General features: G+C 45.0%; 1 protein-coding gene across 4 annotated transcripts; it reads right to left on the bottom strand.

Annotated features, from left to right (window-relative positions):
• Positions 1 to 1,769: 1,769 nt before the first annotated feature.
• On the bottom strand, positions 1,770 to 20,286 carry ubn2a (ubinuclein 2a). 4 transcript variants are annotated; one of them, XM_085773742.1, is made up of 17 exons: positions 19,631 to 20,286; positions 18,576 to 18,692; positions 18,004 to 18,105; positions 17,035 to 17,145; positions 15,735 to 15,838; positions 13,561 to 14,116; positions 12,463 to 12,533; positions 11,941 to 12,070; positions 10,448 to 10,554; positions 10,136 to 10,246; positions 9,519 to 9,662; positions 8,165 to 8,215; positions 8,011 to 8,053; positions 5,710 to 7,230; positions 5,414 to 5,621; positions 4,339 to 4,407; positions 1,770 to 2,416 (listed from the first exon to the last, which is right to left on the bottom strand). In XM_085773742.1, exons 1-17 carry the CDS (start codon positions 19,934 to 19,936, stop codon positions 2,370 to 2,372), a joined length of 3,798 nt encoding a protein of 1,265 aa, XP_085629868.1. In that variant the 5' UTR covers positions 19,937 to 20,286; the 3' UTR covers positions 1,770 to 2,369. The 4 variants fall into 4 exon arrangements, with proteins under 4 accessions (XP_085629868.1, XP_085629877.1, XP_085629887.1 ...); XM_085773751.1 differs by lacking the exon at positions 4,339 to 4,407 and having other exon boundaries at positions 19,631 to 20,258; XM_085773761.1 differs by lacking the exon at positions 18,004 to 18,105 and having other exon boundaries at positions 19,631 to 20,258.
• Between the last annotated feature and the right edge of the window lie 1,200 nt (positions 20,287 to 21,486).

Here is a 21,486-nt window from a genome sequence, read left to right as displayed (position 1 = left end):
GAAGGTATCTGTCTCACGGTGTTCAGACCGACAGCGAAGGGAAGCTTTTTCACAACTTTCATCACTGACAAGTTTTGTGTTTCAGCCAACAGTGCACACAGCTAATGTCGTGTGTCTAACCTCACCAGAATCTCTGGGTCTTTGTGTTATTTCTCTTCAGTCTCTTTTGTCATTTCAGTATATTTATAAAGAATGCCACATTCACAGAAAAAAATAAACAGAACAAGCAACAAAAACAGTTACTCTTAAATGTGGAAGTGTTTAAGCATCGTTCCAAGGTCTTAAACCTTAGATTAACCTCAAACTTCAATTTGTTTTGTAGCAGTTCATTACAAAGTACAAACTAAACAAAAGAGTGTACAGCTCCTTTAAAATCAGCTCCGTCATCAGCATCACAAACGATGAAGGCTTAAAGGTTTCTGTCACTTGGAAGTAGGAATTTCTTTTGATACTGATGACCTTGCACACTTGGTGAAAACAAACATTACAGACATGTCAATAAATCTTTGACTACAAATACAATCCAACATTAACACTAATACAATCAATTCAGCTGATTTTACAGTAGCTCTACACTTCATTGTATGGCGCTTTAAATTTGACTGCTGTGACTACAATATGAGCAGGTGGGGCTAATGCCATGTTCATGGCATATCAAGACTACGGTAGTTGTAATTACAAGTTTCCAACTTGTAAACAGCCATGTCAAACTAATTACAAGTGGGAAGCTCAGATTTTTCTCAAAGCTCCAACACAAACAAATGTGAGAGCTCAACATCTTTCAAAGACCGCTCATTGTAATTAAACCATATTTAATGGATATAGCATTATACTGTCAGTGCAGAATAATGTGAACTCCTACACAACCACTTCTGCAATGACACAGTTGCACATGTTGTGCACATCATGGGAATCTTGGAATAATGCACAAACACTTCCAAGCTGGCAAAACAACATCTTTTCCCCCTGTGCTGTGAAAGCTGCATCTTCTTGTGACATGTGACGTAGTAAAACTTTTTTGCTGACCTTGAAACATTTTCAAACTCATGCAGCAGCCACCTTCTTGCCAATGTGTGCCGTACATCTAATCACATCAGTCCATTGACCTTGTGTGCAAACACCTTCCTAGATGCCCTTCGTGGTCGGTCTGAACACACAACAGAAATGAAGGAGTCTCAAGTGACATGATAACATCTACAAACATTCACAACTCCAGAAATGCACTGACCAGTTGAGTAGAGGTTGAAAGCCAAGCGACAACTTGCACTTTTGCATTGAGCGTTTTACAGTCCTGCATAGATCTTTTTCATACTTTTTCAATACAAACTAAGGCGTTGTGTTATATTAAGTTGGTTTGAGTCAATAAGCAGAGAAAGTAAATAAAATAAAAAATCTTAAAATAATTCAAGTAGGCTACTTCTTGACGTTTTCCCCCCTCTCTCACAGGCGGCTCCTCTCTCCAGAAGAGGAGCCCGAAACTTTTTCAATTCAAGTCTTTTTTCCAGAAAAGGTCCAGTGTGATTAAACAGCACCAAAAACACACTGAGCAAGAGAGGGGCATCAAACTTACACTCGCTCATTATTGTTATAAGGGGATACACGTCCTTACCCATTCATACAGAATAATCTGGAGAGAAATTAACAGTATATTGTGTTGTTTTTGTACATACACACATTCAAATCAACCTCAGCTTTCTCTCTGTCTCTCTCTCACACACACACACACACACATACACACTCTCACACCTTAACATGTTGTTGTCCCTGTGTAAATTACAAATAATTTATTAATATTAATTTAAGCTACTACTTAACAGTCATTTGTGGGAGCAGAGGTGACCAACAATAAAATTTCTACGGACACAACGATTCCCACATCTGAGACAAAAGACAGAAAAATAAAAATTCATTACTCAGTCTGTTTTTCTTTTTTCTTTTTATACTGCAAGAACAAGAGTCCTGTTATTTTATATAAGCTTAAATACAAATTATATTACGTAGCATACTACTACTCTCATCTGTACCGCCGCCGCCACCTCGCTCACACTCATTCCACAGTGATCAAGGTCGGTCATATGTAAACATGTTGACAAAAATAAAAATAAGCTGAACAAAAATAAGTGTTCTCATCATTCACTCCGTCTTGTTCTCATACCCGGTTCATTAGAAAATACAGTTAAATTAATTCATCATTGCCACTTGTAGCGAGGATAAACTGATTTCTCCTTTAGGTCCGTTTTAAAAGAGGCAGTGGAGCCCCGCCCCTCATACCACACCGTCGGGTCACTCAGTCAAGTGAAGGGTTGGTGGATGCGTCCAGGAGCCCGTGATGTCGCTCCACTGGTCTCCGTCTCCGGTGCTGTAGTTGGTCAGTGGGATTTCCTCTTCATGTCTCCACCCTGGCTTTGGTTCGCATCTGAGCAGAGAGGACGGAGAGATTTAACAACTTCTGACAGCAGAGACAATTTCTTATCAGTGTTACATCAGAGATCCAGCACCCGAACCACCAACTACACCTGAATGCAACACATCAACTCACATTGCTCCAAAAAAGGCAACATATCAATTAATCACTGATTATTAAATCATTTTTTTGAAATGTCAAATGTTAAATGTAAATATTGAAATCAAACACTTTTGGTTTTAGCCGTTGATTCATCAATTACCAATACTTAATCAAACAAGAGGCAGTTGATTGCCTTACGTACTGTCAATCACCTCCTTGACAAAAATAACATGCTTTAATCAAGAATGCTGACAGAAGTTTCAAAATAAAATTTAACCACATTAATATGCACATTTATGCAGCCAGCAAACCCAGCTCAAGCACAGATCATCAACTCTGTGACAATGAAGTTTCTACACTGTTCATGTGAAAGTGTCTACAGAGTCACAGAATAACAGAAAATAATCTCACAATTATAAGTATTAGTTACAGTTAGCTGCAGCCCATGCAACATGTAACTTTATATTGTACTGATTTATCATGATTTATTAAGTCGACTGTTTGTGTTTATATCAAATAACTGAGCGGGAATGTCTGGATTTGACTTTTAGCTATCACAGTTAATTAAATTATTGATTGTTTTACTTCATTACGTTGATGAAAATATCTTGAATCCAGGGTTTGCATCAAGTAATGCTGCCTTAACAGGACAGATATTTTAGCAAGAGGTTCAATCATTGAGTACAATGTCCAACTGGTGATAAATGACTGTTATTAGATCATTATGCACATTGTGCCAGTGAATAAATCAGCCGATGCAGAAAAGGGACAAAGGTGTGGTTGAGTTAATCAGGAGTGATGTCTGTTACTCAGACCGTCCACCAGAGAGCAGTGAAGCTGTGAAGCATCCTGTCCACAGAGCGTCGCAGCTCCGCAATAACCTGCTGAGTTTCATGAGAAATGAGAAAGAAAAAAAAACTTGCAACAGGGAACAAGTGGACTGAACTGACAACACACTGAGACAGCTGACGTGTGTACGTGTGCACTTTTCCATTATTTGCTGGAGCAGTTATTAGACTGGGGATTAATGTTTGGTGAAGAGTGAAGAACTACTTTTGGTCTTTTCATATGAACAGAAGATATATATATATATATATATAAATATATATAATATTTAGGTTTGTTGTGGACAGTGCTCTGTTGTTTGAGATGCACTTTTTTACAGTCAAAGGTGCAGCTTGAAAAATACACAGCTTCAGTGTGAAACTTCATCATAATGCTTTGAGCTTCATCCCATGTTGAGCTGGTGCAACAGGCTGCAGGTCACGCTTTACAGGTTTTACAGCTGCTGCTGACCATCAGACAGCAGCTGGTCACTTTTGCTGCGTTTGAGTTGTTGTTTCTTGGCCAAGGCGTTCAGACGGTTCTTTGATCAGAGGGCTTTGAATGATCCAGGCAGCTTCACATCTCTGTTTACGGCTAAAAATACACCTGAACTCAGCTACAGGTAAAGATGAATGTGAGAAAACAGCTGCAACAGGTCCCACGCAAACAAATAAATGTGTTCAATGAGGATGATCAAAAAAGGCCTATTGATTCATGATGGACACAATAGTGTCACATAACCGCTGCTCTCAAGCCAAAGAACCATCTGCACTGAAAAAACTAAACCCCTGCTGTATTTTCTGCAAACTACTGCAGAGACAATGTATCTGAATAGCTTTGGCAGCTTTATAACATACAACTAACTGTGCTAGAGCTAGAGGCATGCCAGACACCAAGTACACTGAAGCAAGCAGAAAGACACAGAACAAACAAGCAGAGGACGGCAGGTCGACTTGACACAGACAGATGGAGAGAGAGGGGGGAGGGGGAGGGCGGATGCAGATTACCTGAGAAAGCAAGCTGCAAGTGAGGAGGTAGGGCAGCCTGCGACCCTGACTGGAGACTCTTATACAGATCTGAGGAGAGATGGAGGAAAGGATGGACAGATGAGAGAAGAAGGCAGCAACAACAACGAGGGCGAGTATTGAAAAGATGACGCAAAGAGGGGAGGGGGACATGTTAAAACTGAAGGCTGGCAACAGAAGAGGAGAGGATCAAAGCAAAGTGGCAGTGGGGAATACAAGTACAAAAGGTTGAGATGACAGAGATGGACACAAAAGATGGAGAGAACAAAGGAGGGAGACAGTGGTTTTATAAAAAGAAAGGAGAAAAAAAAGGCGAGAGATGTGGAGCAGAGCAGCACGGTGGAGGTACTGCAGGTATTCTTCAGGATGAACACACACAACATACAGAAGATAACCTGTTAATGAATCAAATTGATCACTTCAATTCCCTTTCTGAGCAAAGTCCTTAGTTAAAACCATCACACACTGTATACACGAGTAAATCTTCACATAGGGCTGAATACATGTGTGAGTGCTGCGGTTATTTAGACTCAAATTAAAAAACACATTAAACTCCCTGCCTGGACTGGTTGTCTACATAGTGTTGAACTAAGTTAAACTTATTTCAATGTGACAGAAGAAGAAAAGACAAAGAGGGAAACATGGGTTAATATCTTAAAACTCTCAAAATCTAAAGTGACATAAATTAAATTTCACTTTAGTCATTCAGCCCTAGACTGACCTGTCTTTTTTAAATGAGAAAAAACTGTAAAAAGGTCAAATTAAGTAAGATATATTTGTGCGTGTGTTTATTCAATACTATATACACTTTTCCATTGCCATAAACACTACTCACTAAAATGTGTGTATGTATAATACAATAAATGTAATATCAACTCTCTTTTGAGTTATGTTTGTTAAAAGCCAGATACTAATATGTCATGTAAAAATACATAAACCTGGAAAACATTTTTAGCTGTTACATGAGTTTAGCTTAAGGTATAATGATAAAAAGTCACTAAAAGGACGTCTGTTTTAGTTCAATCTGTGTTAAGTGACAGTCTGTGTGCCCGCTCACCAATTAGGTCGCTCTGTGCTAGGGGGTATCCTGAGTTGGAGCTGGGGGCTGAGCCCATGCCAGCGGCCCCTGGGCCTCCGGGAGGGCTGAAGTTGAGCAGGTGGGGGAACTGGAAGGGTAGTGAGACGGGCACCAGGCCTCCCAACATCCCAAAACCCAGGGGCAGAGCAGAGGGGCCGCCCAGGAGGGGAGAGCCTGCTGTTGATACCTGCAGAGAGTCAGAGTTTAGTTTAGTTTAGTTTAGTTCTTCCTTCATTCAGAACCGCGACTCTTGTGCTCGTGGCTGCAGCACTGACCTGTGAGAGGTGTGACGTTGTGGAGGACGTGGCCAGAGTTCCTGAAGGCGCCCAGCCGTTTCCTGCCTTTGAGCCCTGGTTGGACCCGCCCACCACCCGCTGTCTCTGCCCATGATTGGCCGAGACTGAGGGCGAGGAGGCCGAGGGGGTTTTGTCTGAGTGGCTGCAGACGGCCGACACCACTCCCTTGTTGTTGGAGGCGTTGATGCTACTGTTGCTCGTGGCGGACTGAGGTTTCTGGCCTCCGGCGAAGCTGCAGCCGCCCTGCGTCTGCTTCACCTGCCCCCCGCCGCCCGAGGACACGCTGAAGGGGGGCCTGAAGCTTTTGGGGGTTTTGGGGGAGTACTGGTGCTGCTGCTGACTGGGGATCATCTGATGGGGCAGCGGGTGTGAAGGCGAGGAGGACGGGGAGGGGGAGGAGGAGGAGGAGGGCGGCGGAGTGGGCGCCGGAGGCCGAGGGGTGAGCTTGATGATGGGGGAGGAGTTGCTGCTGTGGGACTTGGTGAGGGTGGCCTGCATGGGCGTGATGAAGTTGGCCTGGTGGTGGTGGTGGTGTGTGTGGGGCTTACTCTGAGAGGAGTGTGAGGTGTGCGAGGTGGGGGAGGGCGAGGACACCACCAGGGAGGGGGGGCAGAAGGACTGCAGGCCGGGGTGGGAGGTAGTGTTGGCGCGGGGCTGGGGGGAGGGCGAGGAGGAGGCTGCCATGCTGCTGCTCACGGCGCTGCCGTTGCTGCTGATGGCGCTGGCTTTGGCGCCGCTCTTGGGCAGCGCTGGGGGGGCTCCCAGAGCGCCCAGGACCCCCGCCGGGCTGACGAAGCCCTTCTGATGGGGGGGCAGCAGGGGGGAGGCCGTGGGAGGAGGTCGCTGCTTGGGAGGCGACGGGGAAGGGTGAGGGTGCATCTTGTTGCTCATCACCGGGCTCGGCCTGTGGTTGGGCAACGTCATGGCAACGTGTCTCTGGTTCGGGGTCTGGTGGGTCGGGCCCACGGGACCGGACCCTTTGATCGGGCCGTAGGGTCCGTCTGCAGTTCTGGAGGCCAACAACAAGCCGGACGCCTGCACGCGAGGCATGGCGGAGACAGCCGGAGACGAGGAAGAGGAGGTAGAAGAGGAGGTCGGTAGCGTTGTCTTCGTCGTTGGCAAGGTCCCGGCAGACACGGCTGCCATGGGAACAGTCTCCACCTTAGACAGGGAATGATGCTGCGTCGTAGACGTGACCGAGGCAGAGAGCTGAGACGCCGAGGGGTAGTGAGGAGTGACGGGGGGAGGAGAGGAGGTGGGCATCTGCAGGGGCGGGGGTGACAGAGGGCTGTCCGAGGGCCCCAGACCCTTGGAGGCGTTGCTGAGGAGGGCGAGAGCGTGGGAGATGGAGTCCAGAGAGGGCGCCGTCAGATCCTCGTCCAGAGAATCCGACAAACAGATGGGCTCCGATGGCGAGGACGAGGAGAGGGGCTGGCGGTTGGCGGTCACAGCCGAAGTGGAGGTTATAGTGAGAGGCGCTGTGTGGATCCACGGACCCTCCTAAAAGGAACAGGAAGCACTTGTTGAGCACGAGCAACACAAAACACAAGATTATTCTCTAATTCAGCGGCAGAGACGGAGGCTTTGATTTCAACATCTCCATCACTTAATGCAACTAAAACCTGCAGGTTAACGCCGTCAGAATAATGTTGGGTCAGACACTCCTCTTCACCTTCTTCTCTGCACCATAAATTCAACTCAATACTTTCACATTAAGAGTCCTGCAGCCTTAGTTTTATGAGTTTTAATGTGTAAATCAAACATCGCAACGTGTTAAATGATGGAGCCGGGAGCAGTGACACTGAGTACGGGAAAGAAGAAACAACTGAAATCAATCACAACATGAAAACAGGACAAATGTGGAGCAGCAGACAGATGAGTGTAACACGACTCTGCTGTTCTACTGATGAAATTAGCGGAAATATGCAAAATACTAAATCTATCATGTGACCTGTTGAAGTGGGCTACAGACAATTTCACCAGCCTGAGTGTTTTCTTTTTTTATGCGGACTATTTTTGTTCAAGTTTGCCACAACTATTTTTGGAAACTCTTAATTTGAACACTGGCCTGACCTTTTCGGCTTTTGCACCATCGTGAATTATAAAATGTGAACCTTGAGGAATCATAGGTCTTCACTATCTCACCACAAATCATTTCATCACAGAACGGTGTTTAACACACAGGCTCAAGTTAAAGTATCATTGTGGGTTTGAACAACAACCATACTGTGTGGGATATTTTTAGACAACATACAGTACATAGTGTTAGCTGTCACTCACCTTGGCTTTAGCTTTGGGCCCAGGCACCATTCTCCTCTTGACTCTGTACCAGAAAAATACAAGTAAATATTCAGCCTTTTCTATTTTCTATATTTACAGTCAGGTTAGTACTCATTAGGAAACACAAGCTGTTTGAGATTAAGTGAACACTCACAGGTTTCCAGTGAGGTGACTGTGAACGGCCAGACTCTCCTTAAACAGAATCCTGAACAAAGAAACAAGAGAAACAGTGTTGAGATCCGAGGACCAGAGGTTAGTTGGGCTGAATCTCTCAACTAAATTGCACAGGCTCATTTTTTCCCCCCAATTACAGCTGAAGCATGAGGAGGACCAAACTGACTGGCTTTGTGTTGCACAGCTTTTAAAATACGCCCAGATCAATACTTTTGGTTACATTTTGCTCTAACCAACTCTCATTCCTCTGCATGTGGTTACAAACAGGACTGCTCATTCATGTCCTGTTGCTCTGCACTCATTTGGATACATGCAAAGTGGTCCAACGTGCCAAGCAGCGGACGTGATCATTGTAGTATCCACAACGTTTTGCTTCCTTCTGCTGAGTTGTATGATTTGCACACTGTTTTGTGCGTGTTGATTTTAGCCTCTTATCGTTTGATCTTCTGCTTCATGTACATTTCTTAACCTCTCCTTGGTTTAAGAACATCTTCCCAAAGGCCATTTGCAGGTCAACTCATTTGCAAACATGGGTATATTAAGGAAATGTTGCCTAATGTGCATTATCCTCATGAATAAAAGCACCCAAACAAACACATTTCTTCAGTTGACACAATTTAACAATAACAGCACATTCTCCGTCCATCCTTTTCCTGACCTCACTCATTCGGCTCGTGTGCATGACATCATCATCTCTCTTTTGGGGACGGCGTAGCGATGAGTACACGAGTTTGTGCTGTGAATTGTGTGTGTGTACATGGAGAATGAAAACTTGTAAGTCCCATCGTTGTGTGGCCATGACATGTGTCACAGCACCATGGACAGCGCTGTTTTTTGTGTGTAGTGGGTGTATGTGTGCAAACAGGTGCTGTGCGATCAATAGTTTAAATTTGTAAATTTAAAAAAAATCAATTTTCCCTCCATTGAAGGGAAACGACATAAAGTCAGATGGACAGAGACAGAGAGCGAGACAGGCGGACCCTCTCTCTCCCTCTGACCCTGGAGGAACCACAGCACCAGAACCCGCTCGGTACCGGGACCACCTCCTCCTCCTCCTCCTCATCAAATCAACGAATCGTGGACTATTCGAGATCACCCCTAACAACCATAATGCCAGTCCTCCACCACCATCTTTACCCTTCAATGTGGGGATATTTACACACTGAACACGATAACTTTGTAATGACCTGTTTCTGATGATAAGGTTTAACATGCCTGGAAAATGATGTACTTACTGATAAGATACTAATAGGATCAGTTGAGCCATTTAGAGTGTAAATGCAACAACAGACCAAACTGATGCCTCACACACTCTCTCACACACACACACACACCTGGCCTGCATCCAGCCCTTGGGCCATAGTGGTTTGACCTCATTCTCTAAGAAGGCCTTGAGGTAGTCCTCCACAGACAGAGAGCACTGGTTCTCCATGTCGTAGCAGCTCAGCTTCACTCGCACCAAGCTGCACAGCAGGTTCCTACACAAACACAAATGTACAATTCAACACAAATCATTTGATATTTAAATCTAAATTAGGCTGCAGACAGAGGCGATTCATTTTTCAATTTTCAGGGAGTCAGCGACAGACGTAAAGAAACATTTCCTCAAGTGATGATTGAAAAGCAGCTGTTACTGTACAATAAATAAATTGGCCACAATCACAAAACCCATTTTATGCAAGATGGAGTGAAAATGTCAAACTGCCAAACCTACCAGCTGCAGCACATTAATGATTCAGTTTCATTTTTATAAATTTTGAGGCCTTGTTTGTTTTTCCTCCATCTCACCAACTGTGAGGAATCATTAAAGCATGTATAAGGTCTGTAGACACCAACAGTGGACAGCAACATGAAGAACAAGGTACAGTGTTTGAGAAAACACCTCAGGCTTCAGCATCAAACCTGAATCCCACAGCAGCCTGACCAGCTACTCCAGCGAGACGGTCCTTACCTGAGCTTGTCATCCCAGACAAACTTCTTCCGTGGGCCCATCACCCTTTTGCCAGGTTTCTCCTCATCCTCCTCCTCTGAGCCGTTCTTGTCGCCCTCCTCTGACTGATGCCTGCAGGACACAGAGAAATATTACTGACTAATATTACTTACTATCAAAAAATAAAAACATGTCAGCTAAAGTTTGAATTAAAAAGTAAAAGTCTGCCAAAGCACAACTAACAGTGTAAGAAAAGAACTACACACCACTCATTTAATTTCAGTTTCTTACTAATCTGTTTTCTGAAGTGATTAAAAAAAAACAGTTACTTACTTGGCAACCTTTGCCATACAATCCATGTTATATCTCGCTATCTGCTCTGGCATCACACTGCACACCGCCAGCTTCAGCTTCAACAGTGGCGTCCGTAGTCGGTCGTCCTGAGAGAGGAAGAGAGACAAAAGAGTGGGTGTATTAACGACAGAGGGAGACAGAGATGGAGGGGGAACAGCATGAATGAGATTGGGAAAAGGTGGACAAAGAGCAAAAGGAAAACAAGATAAACAACGGAAAAAAGAGAAGAGGGGTGGTGAGAGTAAAAGTCAAAGAGAGAGAAAGCGGGGCAGTATGTTGATGTGTTTTGTCAACAATGCTACTTAAATGGTCCATGACAAAAGACATTTGGATTTCAGCGGCAGTCCTCGTCTGCCTAAACAGGGATCCTCACACATGAACAACTTGAAGCAGTGAGGACGGCTGGGGATTAAAAGCTTTATGAAAAGGCAAAAAATAATGTGGAGAAATTACGGAATAATGTTTGGTGTTATACAGCAGGAGCTAAATGAAGCAGCCCAAAAAAAAAAGATTCAATAAAACACTTGAAGATATTTTTCTGCTTCCCTATGTGTTTGGTAGGGAAAATCCCAAATAGCTAACATTTTGTGGTCGCAGATGAGAGTGACTTTGTTGCCAAATGAGCCACAGGGGTCATAAAAAAAATCCTGGGTATGATGATGCACTAAAAAAATAAAAACAGAAAAAACAGGAAGTGCTTAGAAGAGAGGAGAAAAAACAGAAATCTAGTCAGATGACTGTACAGATGTAGGGACAAGTTCAAGAGATGTGTCAACACCTGCATCTTAAACGTGAACATTTGTAGTTTAATCATGGTGAAGTTAGCTATTTCTTTCATATATGTGGACTTCTGTTTTTCTCTGCACAGCTTCACTTCTAACTGTAATTGTAATAAGAAATACATTTTTTTGGAGACCAGGTACTCCAAAACTTTAAACTTAACAGTTGTTTCCTCTCAGCAGCCACCTCATGCAGCGATTGGCCAGATGTGCAGAGGAATTTAAGTTTGCAAATGTGAACTTTTCTCTCTGCCCTCTGTATTACTACCTCCGCATATGTTTTTGTCTACACAAACAAGTGCAACACAATGAAGACCGTTAGCGCTGTTATCTCTATTAGCGCAGCTGTCGCGTCTCAGTCCTGCCAGTGACCACTGGCTTTTTCACCCCGCCTTCGAGTGCAGCCGTTCCCATGAGCTACGAACACCTCTGCCTCAGATACATCGTATTAACTAATCATTGGTGTGATCCTAAAGCCTGAAGCTCAGTTGCTGTTCAACTTCAGTGTTTCCATCTGGCAGGGTTCACACATCAGGTTTGTCTACACGCCTCCCTGAATCTGACCACAGAGCAATCAGACGGACTGCAGCAGGAAACATTTTAATATCATTCACAGTCTGGATCAATGTAACATGAGGAGATTTCTCTTTCTCTCTTTCTCTCTCTCTCTAACTCTAGATGAGTCTCACTCACCTGGATGTTGAGGCTGAGCTTCTTCAGGCGCTTGAGGAGGGCTTCTTTGTTGCACGGCACAAACGCCTCCATGTGCGAGTAGATGTCTGAGCGCCTCTCTGGAGGCTGCTCCTGGACCTGCAACTCAATACTAGGAGGAGGAAGAGGATGGACAAAGAGTCAACATTGTGGGAGACAATAAGGGATAGACAAATAAAAAGGGAGGGAGGTGGTGAGGTAGGTAAAGGTTGTGGGACAGAGAAAGAGAGAGAAAGAATAAAATAAAAAAAAATACTTGGCAGAGGCAGAGGAATGAGGGGGATGGACATTAAGTTGGAGAGGCAAGAATGGAAATGAGAAGCATGTCATTAACACGGACAATGAGAAACGGAGAGAAAACAAAACACTTAATGGCAGATGGCAGGAGAGGTGACCAGGGAAATCTGCTGAAAATGAGTGAGAAAGACCGAAAAGGGGGGAAGGGAGGGGGAGGAGAGCGCGCTGGGATTTGGCTGACGGTGATTTAAAAGCTGTCCTACTCACTCCAGGAGAATGTTATTCATGTCCAGGGTGAAGAATTTCTTCCTGCCCTCCTGATCAAACTGCCGCGAGGCCTGTGGGAGAAAAGCTTGAGTCAGCACACAGCGCTGTTCCATACAGTACAAATACATATAGATAGATGCGTGATGCCGAGCCTCTGAGGACTCCACTGACAGACACAAATACTTCCTCTCTACCTGCCTGAAGCTGACCTTACTCACCTTGCTCTAATTTTAACCGTGCACCTCAACTGTCTGGCTCGGTTAAAAGAAACTGGTGCACTTCAGTGCAGCTCAGTTGGCCGGGTGTGAAATTCCCAATCAAGCTTAAAAACAAAACAACGGACCAAAACAATCAGACAGAGTCCAGTTGAACAGAGCGGCCTGGGTCCACTAAGAGGGGACCGGCGTGAAGCTGAAGCCACAGGATCTTTTAACAGTAAATAAGTGATTCTCCTGATTTATTTATGCGTCTTCCTCCGATATGAGGTACCGGTAACAAAACGCCTCTTTTCCCTCCATCACTCCTGACAAATAGGTTCAAACTGAAGATGAATCAACCAAGACCACATTGGCTCAAATAAACCAAACTATAGGTCAAACTGGTGCGGGCGCTTGCCTTCATGAATTAAAGAAAAAAAATCTCCTGAACCTCCGAAGATCGCCCTGTGTCTTTGGAAACCACAAAAAAAAAAAAAAGAATTCCATCATCCCTCTATCTCCCTCCTCCTCCTCCTCCTCCTCCTCACTCTTCTCCTCTTCACCTCTGCATCCTTTACTTGCATCATTCTTTTCAATTGCCTCGTTGCCTTTTCTCATTTTTGCCAACATTTAGAAAAAGATTGACTCTGTTATAGAGGAGCAACAAGAAAATAAGAACTTCTGCTAAAGCGGCGATGCCAGCCCTGCTGTCAGAGTTACATAAAGCCCCCGGGGTTCAGTTTGGAGCCGATACTTTAGAGGATGCTATTCTCGTTGGGCTGAACAATAACAATAAACATTCTGTGCCACTTCCTCGGCTGATTGACATTCGTGTTTAACTTCAGTAAAGAGGCTTCGCCGGTAATTGCAGCCACCCACAGACAGGCTACAGTTAACTCACCGCCCGCAGGTCCTCGATGCGTTTGATGAGAGGAGCAGGCAGTCCATCCGGCAGCGGGGGCGGAGAGAACAGTCCGCTGGAAGACCCCAGGCCTCGCCCTTGGCCCCCTCCTCCTGCTGCTGCCTTTTGAGTCGGAACGCCGACTCCCAGGATGCCGTTCTCTCTGGCCGACGCCATGGCGTGCTGCTGGTCGGTGTCCAACAAGCCGAAGTCCAGGTCACCTAGGAGATCCTGCAGCTCCTTCTCGTTGGCCGAGCCCAGCAGTGACATCACGGCAGCGTCCGAGGTGAGGTCTGCCAGCGAGACGTCGTTGCCGGCTGCGTTGCCCGGCGGGTGGGCGGAGTTCGAGGCTAACAGGTGGTTTGTAGAGTTGGCAGAGTTTGGCTTATTGGCCACGCCTCCTGCCAGGCCGGGGTGAGACATGACGGGGTTTCTTTTCCTCATTTCCTCCTTCTCCCGGGTGAAGCGGCGGAGCATGGCTGCCAGGTACAGAGAGTCCTTCATTAGCTTCTTCCTCTTCTTCTTCTCCGGCCGATGGAGGTTGAGCGCCGTCACTCTGATGGGAGTAAAACACAGCAACGCCTTGTGCTTAGCAAAATGTCTCATACAATGTTTTGATATTTCAAGTCACTTCATTAAATGTCGACGGAGCTCATATTTTTGTCTCATGATGTCATACGACATCTCAGCAACGACGATCTGCGTTTTTATTGGCTTCATCCAGGTTTATGATCTTAAACTGGGATGTTCATGTCAAGTCTGAGGCTTCTGTGCTAGTAAACATACTCACTGTGTTCGTGTGAGTGTATTCTTTTGGGAGGGAAGATATATTACCATGCATTTGTCTTGACCAGTCAGTAGTGAGCGGTGTATCTGTCTTGCTGATACAACTTTCAGTCGGCACAGAAGCTGCAGCAGCGTTTGTTTCAGTCATAACTAAACAGGTCACACAGCTCATCTCCCTCGCACCATGCTTCATGCACTCAACGGTTTCAGCTACCGTGCCCTCGTCAGGCTGCTGACCCACTGGTGAAGAAGGCATGGTACGCTGGAGAAGAGTCATGCAAAGTGTTTCAGTTTTGATACGGTCGGTTCACAGCAACATCCACAGTTGCAATGATCTCATCCACGCTCGTTGCCATTTCTCTATTGCAAATCTATGTATGAGTTGTATTAACGTGGCTGGCTGCAGGAAAAAGATGCCCACGTTCCCGATCCCGCCCTCTGAACTTAAATTGGTTAACCGTTTCCCCTGCTGCTGGAAACACCTGTAAATGGGCAGATCTGAGACGTAGGCAGCGACTCCGACACCAGGCTACTCTGCTTATTTTTGTCATTTTTAACAAATCCACCCGCTGGAACAGGAAACTTAAGACACTCGGTTTGGTCTCATTCAAGAAAGACATAAAAGAGTAGATGCAGGTGAAAGTGCAAGATGGGGAATAAAATAAAACAAAACACATCATGCTACAAATACAGTAAGTGATATTTTTACTGGCAAACTGAGGCGTCAACGCACGCTGACAAAGACGACTCAGAAATACTGGGGGGGTGAAACTGTAGGGATTCTGAGGGATTAACCTGCAGTCTGCTCTGAAAGATCTGACACACACATATACTGTATATATAACATCATCCGTTTCGTAATGGCACAATGGCAATAGCTGATGCTATTTTTGGAAGTTGTTTTCCGAATGGTGGCATGCTGGAGTATTGGGCCTATCTGAGTGTGGATAATGGAGCGTTTTCTAGAAGGTGGCTCTGGCTCGTCACAGCAGCAAAGAGCAAGTCACAGTCAGCATCCCTGCCTCATGATAGATGTATGAGAGGGTGGGCACAAAGGCAGAGGAGTATTATGTCTCACAGGGTGGTGGATTATTAGCAGGTAGAGTGGACAAATGCGTCATCACATATTCACAACGGTCCACAAATCCACGGGTGTCCAAAAGGTCGACTTCTCAAGCACGGAAAAAAAAAAGCTTGTCCATTTACATAACAGTGTCTGTGTGTTGGCGACATTTTGAACTGATATTTTTTTCAGGAGAGTGATTTAATGGTAATGAATGATTTGATTATCTGGGAGTTTTAGCTTTCTCAGCTCAGCTATTAATTCCACTTTCTAATAAACATACACAAAAATAAAAAAGACAGAAAAACTGTACTGAGTCTCTCACCCTTGTTTAGGTACTCTGTTCTTCTTCGGGTTCTTCTCTTCCAGATTGTTCACTTCCTTCTTTTTCCTCTTCTTAATCACCTGCTCCCTCTCGTCCTTCGGCTTCTGAAACACGACCACACACAGTGATGAGAGCGTAGAGTGTCAAACGATCAATTTTCTGTCTGAGAAACACACCTTGTGCTACAGTGCTGTGTGTGTGTGTGTCTGTAAACCAGACATTCATGACTACTTGATCATATCTTACTGAAACCTATGAAAGTCAAGCTCATGTTTGTCTGTTGGGGAGATTCATTGGTCTCATCAGAACAACTGTGATCCAAACTGTGGTTTGGCCCTGAACCCCGCTCTCCTCCAAGTCACAATTTATAACTTCTATTACACATTACAATTTCCTGGACCAGCATTTGTCCAAAATGTCCACGGTGTTGTTTTGCTTCACTGAACTTCGCACAAGCAGATCAGGATGTTTTTTATTACTACAGTAGAGCGTTGAAAACACACGACTAAGAGTCGATCTGTGCTGGTGGAGCTACGAGGTCACACCTGGTCACAGTGCTGCTTGGAGCTAAATGTTACCGTCAGTATTTTGACATGATCCCAGTGACAATGCTAGCACATCAACTGGCATCATTAGTTAAGCAGGTTTAATATTTATCATGTTAATATTGAAGTTTAGTGAGTTGGCATGTAAAAAAAAAAAAGTTAATTAGCGATGGCAGAAAAAGTTTCTCTCCTCCGGGGAACACGAATGTCTGTAGCTGTCAGTAGCTGTTCAGAAATTTCAGTCTGGACCAAAGTGGAGGCCTGACTGACATTTCAACTCCTAGAGCCATGTTGTTATCATAATTAAAAAATAAACAATTTTAAACATATGAATTGTAAAAATCAACCAAAGTGAATTCATGGTCATGATCTTCTACACCCTGTTGCAACATTGTTGGGTACATCTAGCCAAAACTAGAGAGGTCTAAAACAACAGTCCTGCAATCAATCCTCCTTTATGAAGATTAAAATGTGAAGTCGAAACTGTTGTCGAGGGGCTGATTCAACTTTATGGTTATTTTGAAGGCTGCTGACAGCTTTGCATTTCACTGAAAGGCGTTTCTATTAATTTGTCCAACCTAATTATATCAGTTAGGACAGGCTAAATACAGTATGTAATATGCAGTATAGTTGGACTATGTGTCAACCTTGTTTTGTTTTTTTTCGGTAGCAGTGTGTGACTTCATGGACCCATTCACACCATGTCAAGTAAAGAAAAATTAAAAACCGTATAAAGAAAACCGAGGTAGACTCACCTTGTCCTCCTCTCCCTCAGAGTCAGACGCCGCTCTGAACTGCAGCGTGCCAGTGTTGATGTAAAATCCCCCCAGCTTTGTGGTCAAAGAGGCAGGCACCAGCTCATCATACTGAGAAGAATAACAACAGAAGACAGATTGTGGTGTAAGATCACTGGAAACCAGAAAACAATAAATCCTCTTACAAAGCAAAAAAAACCAACATGGCCTCCACATTTCAAAACATTTTGAGGAGCTGATAATGTTTTCTGTTAACATTTCACGAAGCAGCCTGCGCTCTTCTGTTGGTCAGTGAAAATGGTTGACTTGTGCGCCAAAATAAATAAATCACTAAAAAGAATTGCAGTCCCTCAGGCCACAGATGAAAACATTTTCCATCACAGAGCATATCAAAACAGAGAAAAGGGTCAAACAGGCGCTGCCGATGTGCGAGTGCAGAGAGGACAGCTATCAAAACAAAAACAACAAATATGGTATAATGGCAGAGAATCCATACAAAGAGCATAATTCTAGCTATTACAGTCGGACAGAGAGTGATCCGCTCTGAATACTGAGCGGCAAACACTGTCAGACAAAAACAATGACATCCCCGTGTGAACACAAGGAGCACGTACGTATCCATGAGTCATGAGGACGGTTTTAGACTGAAGTCTCAGGTTGGTCGTAATAAGGGACACGTGTCTATCTTTAGAAATGCCTTCGACTGTAACGTATTGAAACATCTAGCCTGGAAATAAATATTTAACCACAGAAAAGTAATGTCTACCTGAACACAATGAGACAACAAGAGAACAACAGTTCAGGAATGTGAGCAAATAAACCAGCAGATAATAAAAGAACGGAAACAAGACCGTTATTATAAAGACCAAAGAGCAACATCTGACTAAGCTAAAGTGACAAACTGGAAAAAGAAACAGACACACATCAGTGTTAAAGCACCTTATTATGAATAAACTAAAGGATACTCACAGCTTCTGAGTTGTCGATAAATGGGTCTGTCTCGTCGTACCCAAAGCCTATGTCAATCAAATCTTGCATTCTATCTTTCCTCTTCTTCTTTCCTGTATTACCCTACAGAAAAAAAATTGAGTGACTGTCGTATCTGAGTGAATCTGGTCCTCTAACGAAAACTTTCTTTATATTGGTCATTATTAGCCAAATATATTGTCTTTTGTTGTAAAATGAAAAGAGTATCAGACAACATGTGTTACCAGAAAAACCTTAACAAAAACCAACAAACTAATGACAATAAGAAGTTACTAAAACAAAAACAAAACAAAAAATTGAACCAATACATGGACTGACAATAGCTTGATGCTGATAGGGGATGCCAAAAGATACATGACATTGACTGACAGGTTGATTTTTCAGCTGCAAATGTCCCACGTGTTTGTTTATGTTTTGTGTTTATCAGCCAATTTAAACAATCTAAAATATAAGTTTTGATAAATCCAACATCAGTCAGTCGGGTGATCATTTTATTTTACACGATGAGACATGCTCCACTTCAAAAAGCAGCAACAGAATAAAAAATAACTCACATATTTATTTTCAAACTTTTTTGCCAGGGCCTCGACCTGGACCCGCTCTCGCTCCTCATCATCGAAAGGGTCGTTGGGATTGTGGGCTGAAGTCTGACTGGGAGGTTTATTCTTTGCCTGGAACAAATGTTGAAGAGAAAAAAAGAGAAAATCACAATTAAAAAAAAGGTTGTGGGCAGGAACCATCAGATGAAGGGTTGAACAGTTTCAGTGGTTTCTGTGCTCAAATGATAAAGAAAATAATTAATTAATTAATCACAATTATTGCCATGAAACCTAACATAACTAAACCCAAAAAAAGAAAAGATGTGTGCCAAACAGTGATGCAGACATGATGGTGTTTTGGATTTTTTTTTTTTTTTTTAATTGTTTGTTTGCAAACTTTTAATAATTGTTCCACTTGTGCAAAAACCACATCACGGCCCAGCCTGCACGGGATCAAAATGAGGGGAGCGTGTGTTTGATCCCTGGCTCTGACATTTGCCTTGGTCTCTCTCTCATGCTACATCCTGGTACTTCCATCAGCAGTGCTCTCTCTCTCTCTCTCTCTCATCTATCTATCTATCACCCGCAGCCAGAGGGCCAAGCTGCATGTGGCATTCCCAAGTGCTGAAATGGCTGTGTGACTGAGCTGTTGCTGGGCAAGTCTGAGTGAACAGGACACAGGTAGCAGCACAGGATCAGCTTCATCCACACATGTGCATTATAGGGGGAAAAAGAAAAAAAAAAAAAAAAAAAAAGAGGAGGCTCCGTGTTAAAAGCCTACAATCTGTTAGAGCGCAGCTGAAGTTGAAAAAGCGCAGAGTCGTCGGGCTGGATGAGTGGTGAAATAAAAATAAAAAATAAGAACTGCCGCTGTCTTTTGTGTTGAGTCGCACTAATGGTCAGCCTCCACCACGCTAGTCCACGAAGGACAAGGTGCACTCTCCCCTGGCTGCTCCACTCAGCAATGACAAGTCCACACAAACACTTCAGAGAGCCGTAAATGCAACTCCAGCCCGCTCCCCCCGGCCGGGCCGCTGCTGGCCAGCCCCCGGTCCGAGTCCCTCTCCTACCTGCAGGCTCTGGACGAGTTCCCCGTAGTTGAACTCGGCGGAGGAGCGGTCGTCGGGCTCGGACAGAGGCAGGTTGAGCCGCACCGTCGCCCTCCTCTCGGCTGCCGCTGCCTTGTCCCTGTCGCCGGTTTTGCCGAGGCGCCCGTCGCCGGCGGCTCCTCCTGCCCCGGTCGCTGCCTCGACCTCCCCGGGTCTGGCGAAGCCGCGGTCGGCCTCGTCCTCCAGCCGGCGCTTCCTGCAGTCGGCGGCCGCCCCCGCTGCGAAGGCCGACAGGGTGACAAACTGCACTTTCCTCGGCTCGGCCATTTGGATGAGCCGCCTGCCTGAGCCTCGCTCCGGACAGACAGCGACAGCGAGGAGGAGAAGGAGGAGGAGGAGGAGGAGGAGAAGAGGAGCTACTTCGCGAAACTACTCCAAATCTGTGGGTTGAAGGTGGTTTCGCGGAGCTCCGGCGGCGGTCGGTGCTACTCGGGGGTCAGGGTCTCCTCCGCACCATACGAAACGAACTCCAGGGGCGGCGACGGTCGGGGAAAAGTTGTTTTTTCGGCAGCTGCTCGCATCCTCAATCTGCTATGGGACCGAGACATTCACAGGAGCCATCTTGGGTTTCGGGAGTAAATAAAATATCAGAAGAGAGGGGTCGCTGCGCCTGCGCAATACGCACGAAGCGGAAGCATCGTGACACGAGGGGGGGTCGCGGCGGCCAATCAGCGCGTGCCCCGACCCTAAACCCGCCTCTGTCACAACAGGCGATAATAACAACACTATTAGTACTATTATGACCTTTATAAAGTGTGCGAGAGCCGTGTGCCTCCGCACGCCGACTAACAGCTTCATCTCCGCCGACGACAGCTCTTCGCCCGGCGCCCCCCTCTCCCTCTTTCTCTGTCCCCTCTCTCTGTCTGAAAATGCTGAACTGAGCTTTTTTCCACAAAGGCAGGAGCTCAAACACCAGATACCGAGCGGAAGCCAGGTGACTGGCTGTGTCACCCCCCAACACAGCTGTTTAACTTACATACTGACCACCACCACCTGTTGACATAGGCCTACTGTTTTTCCCACCACACACTTACCTACTAACCAGTAGTCTCTGCGATTAATAATGATTGGTTTTTCCATCAAAGAAAAAGATTAACTGTGTGGTTGACAGTTCTTAAAATGATGTGTGCACCTCTCTACCCCCCTCTTTTGTGAATAGCTATATTCTTTACTTTTAAAAAGTTAAACACCTGAATAAAGGGTTTCTCCCTCTCAGCAACATCACACCTGTGTGAACTGGATCAGGACACCGTCCATCAGGATAACCCAGAGTCAGATCCTAATGTTGATGATTTGACATGGATTCACCTCCAGGGTGATCCAGATGTGACAAATCATGCTGGTGGCAACTCCAGTTTAGAGTGAAACCACCACTGTCAAACTCTGCTCATGCATCATTCAGCACAGCGAGGGTCGAACATCCAGGAGAGGTAACAATGACAGAAATACAATTTGACTTGAAGCACAGCAGCGAAGCCTCTCATTTAAAATACATTTAAATTTGACAGTGATCCCTGTAGTTTCTGTTCTGTGATAATTACAATGGGCTGATACCTGGCTGCTACGGAGCCCAAGGCTTGGAGTTTGATGGTGTTGACTGTTCTAATGCCCCACCTTTAATGCTCTTTGTACAGTATGGAGAGACCTGCCCAAGCTGACAGATTTGCAATTGAAAGAGCCTTTCCCCAGTTTTACACATTAGGACCAGTCTAATCATCATGAGGTGAACAACTCGGCTGGAGAAGTCAGAGGAAACCAGACCTGGATCATGTCATCACCAGGGTCAGGGTGGACTTCAGATTTCAAACGTCCAACAG

The sequence above is a fragment of the Trachurus japonicus genome, chromosome 1, assembly GCF_045865225.1.
Source record: "Trachurus japonicus isolate A0001 chromosome 1, Traja_1.0".
In the NCBI taxonomy this organism is placed as follows: Eukaryota; Metazoa; Chordata; class Actinopteri; order Carangiformes; family Carangidae; genus Trachurus; species Trachurus japonicus.
This window is presented reverse-complemented; position numbering and strand designations above follow the sequence as displayed.